Source organism: Podarcis tiliguerta (assembly GCF_965153285.1).
Source record: "Podarcis tiliguerta genome assembly, chromosome: 11".
NCBI classification, from domain to species: domain Eukaryota; kingdom Metazoa; phylum Chordata; class Lepidosauria; order Squamata; family Lacertidae; genus Podarcis; species Podarcis tiliguerta.
In genome coordinates this window covers 22,297,075-22,306,455 of record NC_139544.1, presented here as the reverse complement: position 1 = coordinate 22,306,455, position 9,381 = coordinate 22,297,075, and the positions used below count along the sequence as shown (strand labels likewise).

The 9,381-nt window shown below is 41.5% G+C and overlaps 1 protein-coding gene across 5 annotated transcripts in view; it reads right to left on the bottom strand.

Moving 5' to 3' along the window:
* Positions 1–1,498: 1,498 nt before the first annotated feature.
* The window catches only part of TMEM232 (transmembrane protein 232), a 147,491-nt gene continuing 139,608 nt past the window's right edge, over positions 1,499–9,381 (bottom strand). For all 5 annotated transcript variants that reach the window (XM_083403977.1, XM_083403981.1, XM_083403980.1 and 2 more), the window contains 2 exons: positions 9,120–9,213; positions 1,499–2,431 (listed from right to left, as the gene is read on the bottom strand). In XM_083403977.1, the coding sequence (XP_083260103.1) occupies positions 2,183–2,431; positions 9,120–9,213 (343 nt within the window). In that variant the 3' untranslated portion in view covers positions 1,499–2,182. The remainder of the gene's footprint in view (positions 2,432–9,119; positions 9,214–9,381) is intronic.

Here is a 9,381-nt window from a genome sequence, read left to right as displayed (position 1 = left end):
CCCCCACTGCCTTGTACTTTTCATATGTAAGAGTCAGCGCAGATAGTTCAAAATTTGTTCAAGGAAGTAAGTCCTAATTGCAGTGATGACACACAGTGATGGAACACCACTTTAGGACATAACTGGCCAGTGATCCAGTGATCAAAGGACTAGCTTGCTCTCACCTTTCTGGAAAAGAAAGAGAAAACTGATATGGATGCATTTTAGAGCGTTGGGACGTCAAAATCCTCCACCCAATAAAGAGAATATGACCTAGATCAGATTAGACTTCCTTGACCAGAGAAAAAAGCCATGGGGCTTTCCACAAAGCCCTTCGACACATTGGTTTTTCATAATATAGCTCCACGTTTCCAACCATAGAAAGGGAAGAGGAGTTATTTGAATGAAGAAGTGTGGAAGAAAGTGTGGAACTGCCAGGAGGATGGAGAAGGGAATAGGTAAGGTTGGAGTGAAGGCTTCCAGAAGTCATAGGGAGTAATTCAACTAACAAGCCCTGGCCACAACGGAGCAATTGTACGGCTGTTTTCTGTTTACTCAAGCCCTACTGAGTAAACCACAATCCATGCCACAATGGAACTGTAAACATCAGTTGAGGGAACAGTTGGTGGTGCCCGGTAAAGATCAGGTTCTTCTGCATCACATTTTCCGCGCTTTTGCAAAGACCACTTCTCATCCAGCTGCTTTAGGTGTAGCAGCTAACCCTCAACCATCTCATGCATAGACACACTCAAAGAGAAACAGCATATTTCAACCTTGGAGTTAGGGGGTCTGACTGTGGGCTGCATTTCTTCAGCTGTATTAGCTAGTTACAGAATGCTTATAGTAGAGGGTTAAGGTTTCAACATTACCATTATCAGACATCAACACACAGTGAATGATGGAGGTCACAGGTAGCTTTTAACATGCAGATCTGAGTCGACGGAAATAGCCATGCAATTATGGAACCAAGAATTCAACGTAGTCAAGGACTGCATCAACCATGTGCTCAAAAGTCACAGCAAGTCAAGTGCCACTGTGTTATTTTTAAATAAGTAAATCAAATAGCAGGAGATGTAGCAATGTGCATAAGTGAGTAAGGCAGTAAGCAAGGCCTAAATATCAACAGAAAGACTAAGCAGGAACAGGTCTGAGGAAAGAGACAGAACCAGTGGCAAAATAAGCAACCAGGGAGGGAACGGGAATGGATGTAGACCACAGATAGTCAACATTATGCCCTTCAGATGCTGCAGACTCCAGTTCTATCATCCTTAACCAGCAGCTATTCTGATTGGAGCTGATGGGAGTTGTAGCCCACAACACCTGTAGGGCACCACGTTGGTTCCTCTGGGTGTAGACAAACTTTGGGGAAATTCTGCAAGGCACAAACAGATGATTAGGTGGAATAAAGAGGAGAAGAATGAGAGGGTTTGCTGTCCCTGAGCATCTTCAGTGTGCTTCTCTTGACCTTGCATAGAACACCTGAGTGTGCTAAGAAACAAGACAAAATTCAGAAAATGCTTTTCCCATAACCATTGTATTTCAGGAGAGGAAATTTGATGTAAGAGCAGATGACACATTACATGGAAATGAGTGCTATGAAACCCAGCCTTGTTCTTTTCATGAAAAGCAGTCCCAGGAGACCAGCAGCAGCAGAAGAGGTGGGATAGAGCAGCACTAGCATCTTCCTGGCAGCAGGGCAGCCACACCCTAAGATACTGCAGAGGTGAGGTGGTTGTGAGGTTGAGGGAGCTCTAGGTTGGTACTGGCGGCTCCTAAGGTGCCAATGCCACCAACACAGAGCTCTTGAAACCTCACCGCCACATCACCCTGGCAAACACAGCGCCACCAATGGGTGGGAGGGCTGCTCTACTCCTCCCCTATGGCACTTTGCTGCAGGAGGCCACAGTTTTGAGCAGAGAAGCAGTGGGGTGGGAAGAGGAGCTTAAAGTCTTCATATCAGGCATTCCCCACCCCCTCAAAATTGGTCCTAAGCTGCCGCATGGTTTAGCCTAATAAACACCTGGTACACCGTGGATGAAAAAGTAGGTGGGAGCAATTTTGAGCAAAAAACCATTAGCAGGAAATGGTTTAAGAGCACACACACTTCCCTACTCCTCCACTAAGGCTTTTCATTCTAAAGTCTTGGGCTTCATTGCATGCATTTGCCTGTAATGTGTAAGTTAACCCCTTAGCGGGCTGGTGTTCAGGCTCGTGACAGTTGTGCACTTGACAGTTGAGTGCTGCTGCATGACTCTGTCAGTTCTTCATCTTCTTCCTCCTCCTCTGCTTGTTTATGAGGAAGCTCATAGGGCTTAGTTGTCTTATTCAGCTTTTCTAATCGCCATTTCATGATTTTCTTGAAGCGTTCTTCTTCCAGCTTCTGTTTTTCTTTAAGCTCCAGCGCCAGGAGTTTTTCTTCAAGTTTCAGCCTCATCTCCAATTCCCTCTCCCACTGTTGCAAAGGAAAGAAAAAGTGGCTTTAGTAGTGATATTGGTGTGTGTAAAAACAAAACACTTCAATTCAATGGCAGGAAATGTAGATAACTTAAAGGCAGGAATTTAGGAACTGGGCATTGGGGGAGTCAGTGATGGATCATGCAACTTCATTCAAAGGAGTAACAGGCAATGGGCACTTTCCGATGTTGGACTGCAATTCCCATCAGCCCCTGTCAGTATGTTTGTAGTCCAACAACATCTGGGGGGGCACTGGTCTGGCCAAGGTATACCCTACAAAGTGTATTCATTTCCTATGGTGCTGTTGTGGGGTCTGTAGGTTCATGACAGGATCCTTGGGAGCTCAGAATGGCAAGTTTCAATGCCCGTCTCAAGCAAATTGCAGAATTCACTGACAATGCGACGATCAAATGTTTTAAAAGCAGGTGTGAGAACCGCACGTCTTCAGATATAATTTCATATCATTATTTTTTGTAATATTAGGAAATACACACACATGGAATTCATATGGCCAGCTAGCAGGAGCCTCAGCTGATACAGAGGAATGGCCACGCTTCCCAACATGCCAGGGTCTGTTACCTGAAAGTGAGATGCAACAAGGCACCGCATCAAAAGGCACACAACGTAGGTGCTATCAATGTCACAAATGCTGGCAAGCACCATAGATATGCATATCGCAAGAAAGCTGTACATTAATTTTATGCACATTAAAATGTGTAAATCATCCGCCATGCTCCAGTTCAGAATGCATCTCCCAAAAGGCAAACTCCTGCCCTGCTCAATTCTTATTGTTTTCTAAGCAAGAAATATGTTACTGAAAGAAAAGGAATTGTTCGCTGATACAGACTTTGATTTGACATTACCCTGCTTAAATCTCAAATAGCAGAAACTACGACTTGAGAATCCCACCCAACTCTTAAGCATATTAATAAACGAGAAGTTCAGCATGGGGTCTTATTAACAGTGCCAGCATTAGGGGGGAAATTGAGGTTGGGGTATGGAGAAAAAGCAGGGTGAATTCTGGGGGAGGGCAAGCTTTGTCCCACATTTTTAAATCAATAATAGTATATTCCACATGTTTTGGAAATAACAGTACATTGCATATTAACCTCTCATCCCTTCTCTAATAACCTCTTGCATTATTTCATATGTTGAAAGCATGTTTTCCATTATTTTCACACAAGAGTTGTGTGAGGCAGATTGCACTGAGAGCTAATGACTTGCCCAAACTCTACACAGTAATCCCAAGTGTTGTAGAATTCCCTCGTAGAAATTTACACACAACATTGACACTGTATATGTTAATTTCATATATGATGATCACATCTGTGAGTTTTTCAACGTTTGTATGTATGTACAATCAACATTAACACACGTATATTCACAGCTTGCCCGTGAAAAACCTGCACATCACATGATAATCTCTAAGCAGGTTCCATATTAATTCTACCCCCCCCCCCAAAAAAAATCATGTGGGAATTTTTGAAATGTGAGAAGTGGTTCTGAGCTGAGATAGACAACTTATATCACAAACCCACCAGCACCCTACTTGGCGCACCATATTGGCCTTTGGGCTTTCATCGCCCACCTCCTGTTCCCTTCTGTCATGCTCACTTCATGAGGTGATCTTGAGGTGATCACATAGTGAATTGTAGTACATATAAAGCGAAGGAAAGCTATGAACATGAGACATTCCCCTCATGTAGGAAAAAAAACATGCCTCTCTAGTACCTGAAAAAAGCTGCATCCATATGACATGGTCACCACATAGAAATAGCGTGGTGAAATCACCTCACAAAAAAGTAGCCCACTCGAAAAAAATGATATGAGAATTAATCTTCCTCACAAGAGACAGCAAGATGGATGCAGCGGTGTATTTGAAGGCCAAAGAAATATGAAAAGGGATAGGAATGATTTTATCAGAGTTTGAGAGATGAAATAGCAAGAGGGAAGAAAAAGAAGCAACGACAATGGATGGGAAAGGCGGAAGAATTGCACTAGCTGTGTGAAGAAGCTGCTGTGCTAGAAGATGGGTCAGTGGCAAGACCTTAGCCTCGCTTAAGTTTTTATCATGAAGCTCTTCACATTGAAGACGGACTCTGCAAAGAAGCAATATTTGCATTGATCTTCTCAGCCTAAGCTCACTGTTTGACCACGTGTCCAGCACGAGAAAATGGGTGTGCGTATGGAACAAAGTACAACCTCTACAAAGGAAAATAGACAATGTCAGGGGTACAAATGATGTACCAGAAAGACTAAAACTGTTTATGACTGTAGTCAAGGAAAAGTTCGCATCTTGTTTTGAGCCTCGATGATAACATCCTTACTGCATTAATGGAGGCCCTGAAGGTATGGTCTTATGCGTAGAAACTGCAGCTTAGAATAAAACAGCAATAAAAATGTGTCGTTTATTAAAGAGAAGGGCAGTTTGGATTTGAAAAAGGAAAAAGGAGACAGGGTTTAGAAATAATCACTGCATTAAAAAGAAGTGATAAGACTTTTAAACATGGGGGAAAAGATTTCAGAGTCTGAGAAAACTGGTGTTGTTTTTTTAGCGGGGATGATTGCTTTTATGGGATGCCCCCAATTACATTATGGGCTGGCTAACCTTAAATAATAAAATGCCTTCCTTCTAACAGAGTATTGTAAGCAAACTAGTAGCTTGTGGGCATTTTTGCTATGGTTACGATTATTATCAGCTGGCAGAACTGCTCTGAGTTATAAAATATATTTCAGTGCACTTAGTATTTTCACTGCCTCCAGAGTCAGAACTCAATGGTAAATTAACTCTAAAAGCTTGTTTAATGTATCAGAAAACGTATATTCCTTTCCTTTCATTCCCCAAACTGGCTTAATAATAGCAGATTTTTTTAAAAAAAAAATAAGAATAATTTTTTATTAACCGACCAATCACATCAAATCAAACCAAATTACATAAATTCCAAATTACACAGCCGAATTCTACATTTTTGTTGTGGGTACCCATATTTCAAGTTCCGAAGGGATCCAATCAACTTCTTGCTTCTTACTGCTGTTTTAATGTCCACAAATCTAACCTTATGATGTTCACAGTACTATCCAGTCCTTTCTTATTATTTTTCCACATCTCTTGTTGTTATTTTCATATATTTTTCCTTTCTCTTTGTGACCTCTGATAGTCTCCGCAAGCTGGTTAGAACAGTTTGTAATCCTGTGTGGATTTTTTTTTTTTTTATCCAGTAGCCATATCCAGACGTTTTCCATATAACATCACTTCCATACATCGAAACAGTCTTAGCGTCATTCTTCACCAATCTGCCTCCTTTCTCAAAACCTCTGAGGAGATTCACTAGGAATGCAGTCTGAAAACAAATCCATTCTTCCTCCCGGCTATAAATCCTTTGGCAAGATGGCAACTTTGAATTAATTGCTGTGCCATTCCCTAAAGCTCTTATTGCTTCTCGGTCTCCATAAAGCATACTTTTGGTTAAAGTTTATCTCCACACAGACCTTAATCATCCTGCTTGGGTCAGTTCAACTGATGGTTCTAATGAGGAGGGGTTTTTATAAATCACGTAGAAGTAAAGTAAAAAAGGTCCCCCCCCCCCCCAATTCAGCCCCGTTGTCAACATACCCCGCCTTTGGTGTATCTTCATCGTAAAATATTCCTGTTTCTCCAGCCCGTCGTCTTCTTTCGCAGAGGTCACTTAAATTAGCAGACTTCACTCCCCTTCTTCACTTGAAATATGTGCATTTGCTTCTTTTGTAATTAATTATTCCAAATTGCTGCAACTAGTGCGCGATCAGAGACAGCGTCCAGGAGAGCCGATGTCCACAAGGGAGCATTCTGCCTAGGGCCCTCACCCCCTTCTTTCGAATTAGGGGGTGATTTATGGGCACAGCAGGCAAGGGCAGTGTTCCCCATTTCCTTGGGGCAACAAGGGAGGCTGCCTACTCCCATAACAGCCTCTTAATTACCCTGTGTGGGTCGGAGAGATGGTATTGTCAGCCATCTTCCAATGCGCCCCCTAGTGGCCCCCCAATAATAGCAGATTTTAAACACTTTCAGAAAGAATGTTCCAGCCAGTTATGCAAAAGATGGGAAGAAGAAAACCTCAAGACCCAAATGTTTATGGAACATCTCCAAGTTCTGAAGGACTCTAATCATTAATGATAATGTTGATTACTCTTTCCCCATCACAGTGCTAGGATGTTGGTAAGGCAGAAAGTGAGCAACTTGCCCTAGGCAAACCAGTGAGCTAAATTCAAAGCTGAAAGGGGAATTGAAGGTTTTTGGCTCCACAATAAAATTGGACTCTTTTCTCCATCCAACACCCTATTCCCATAAGATTAGAGTCAGAAAGAGAAATGGCTTAACGTAATACTTATAAAGAAGCAGCACTACTACCTTCTACCCCGATTGCTTCGAGGGCTGCCAGATTAACATTTTAAAAATAAAATATGATGTGGAAATCTCCAATACTTTGAACCAAAGGAACTCTGAAATAGAGGGTGGCAGCTGCAGGCTCTGGAGCAGTGAGTTCAAACGTGTCTCTTAAAATAAGCAGCACCAGGAAACTCTAAGTGGTTCAGATAGTGGCAAATGTTCTGGGACAAAGTGAGGCTACGCATACAGTAGAGAACCTATTTAAACTGCAGAATATATAATATCAATATTTAATATACCGGTAGATCTCATATTTGCACGTGCCGGTTATGAAATTTGTAGTGGAAACAAGCATGGTTTCAAAGTCCAATGAAATTGATGCTGAAATTTGACCTTAGTTATGTGTGTGCGTGTGCGTGTGTGTGTGTGTGATGGTTGAAATTGAAATTTAATGGCAAAATTCAAATTGTTTTATGGGTTACATGAATGAATGCCGTTCATATAAAATTTTCTGAATTCTGTTGCAAGTCATCTGTCAAACACTGCCACATACTGCAACCCCATAGCAGCCGACTGCTTCCAGGTGTCAACTGTCAGTAGTTCTGTAATGTTGATTATTAACACATGTCAGCTGTGAAAGACTGTCAAGTACTGATTTTTCCAACAATGATGGCTATTTCTCCATGCCAGCTGTCAGATACTTCAAAATGTTGAGCCCAGCTACAAAATATTTGGCTGTCAGATGATAGTGCTGAATATACACACCTGGAGAATATTCGGCAAGTACCCTGAGAATATTTACCAATAAAATTTACGTGGGGGCACTTTTGAGGATAATTTTGTGAGATTTTTTTTTTTTTTTTAGCTCTCAGTGCAAATGTGCAGAAAACTGTGATTAACAAATCACTTAACTGGTTGTGTGAAAATAAGTTTGGACTGCATAGGCCTGAGAAGTGGTTTAACTGCATACACAACAAGTTACCTTAAAAATTGTAGTGTTAGGGCAGTAATGCTGACCCTTTTAACATGCTGTGTGAAAGTAACAAGGGCATGCTGCTTATTTTTCACGTCTAAAAATGCGAAGTCTACTAGTGTATTTTTAGCAAATGGCTGTGATACCTGAATACCATGAACCAGATTTTTTCATCTGCTCAATAAACTAGCATTCTTCCTCTACACTGGAAACGGGGGCACTCTTATTAATATTTTTTAGGATACCCTTTATAGCCCCAAATGGCTCCAAGGGTACTTCGAGACCGTCATTATTTTCAGGTGGGATTTAATCACATATTGGCAAATTCAGGTTGTGCAATTAAAGTTGGAGCTCTCAACACAACAAACCCATTCCCCCTGCCACACACACACACACACACAATTGGACTTGCAGCAATAAGGAAAGGAGTGGGAGAATGCACTGAAAAACGTTCTTTGCACACAAATTGGAACGAATGCTCATAGCCAATGTCATCTAACCCCTCTGTAAACATATCAAGATAAACGTTCAATAAGCAGGTCTTCAGGAAGCATCCTTAAATTGGCTTGCAAAATATCCTCATTATAGAATCATGTGGATCAGAAATTACTTGGCGGCCATGCAAAACCAGAATTATTTAAGCTGTGCTTCCTGTTCTTGTTCTGTGCGGTCAAACCACACAGCAGCTCCCCACCCCCTCCCCCACAAGTGCCCTGAAGCAAGAGTGTGGGGTTGAGCAGATAGAAGTCACTCAGTCAGTGATGGAAGCAATATTGCCCAGGAGAAGGGCTTTTTCCAGTGGGGACCCTTGCCATTATAAGAGAATAAGGGAAGGACTGATGGTGAGTTCCGGCACCTCTTTTTCTAGAAAAATAGCACTGCCCAGGGTGCAGTTGTTCCAGTGGCTGGGACCATATTCCAATTTTAAACTGGCTAATAGACAGCTTGCTTGAATGCATGTTTGTCTTTTAGAGACTATTTCAGGGAGTGAAACACCATTGGTGATGGAGAAGATGAGATCACAGCTAGCAGTCATGTTTGGAGAAGCCTTACATGACAAGGAGGGTTGATTCTTGTTATTGTTGCTATGAGCTACCTTGAAGACCCACATGGATATTAGAAAGATCGGATACAGATATCTTACATCCTAGGACCTGGATTGAGTTCTAAGAAATATACATAAAATTAATCAGGACTTCAACATGTACACCAGGTCTTTATCAATTTGGTTAGAGCATTAATTAAAAATAACATGTTATTATAATGAAGGTCTATAACAGCAAATCCTGGGTGTGTTGTACACAAAATAATACTTAAGCAAATACTCATTTTAATAACTGTTCTTACCTGAGTCTCAATTATTCTCCTTAGTGCTATTTCTGTGCGGGTCAAGTAATCTGGATATGGATATTTTGGTACACCAGCTAGCAAAAGCTCTTCCCTTTAGGAAAGAAATGAGAAAACTGTTAGATTTTAGTTCTGTAACTTTGTAGGAATGCCCACCCTACAAAAGGACCTTTATTGAAATAATGAATGATGCCAAATCTCCCATAGGCTTGAAAAATCCTGACAACAACGGGTTAGGCTTATTTAAGGCCTTTCCGGAAGG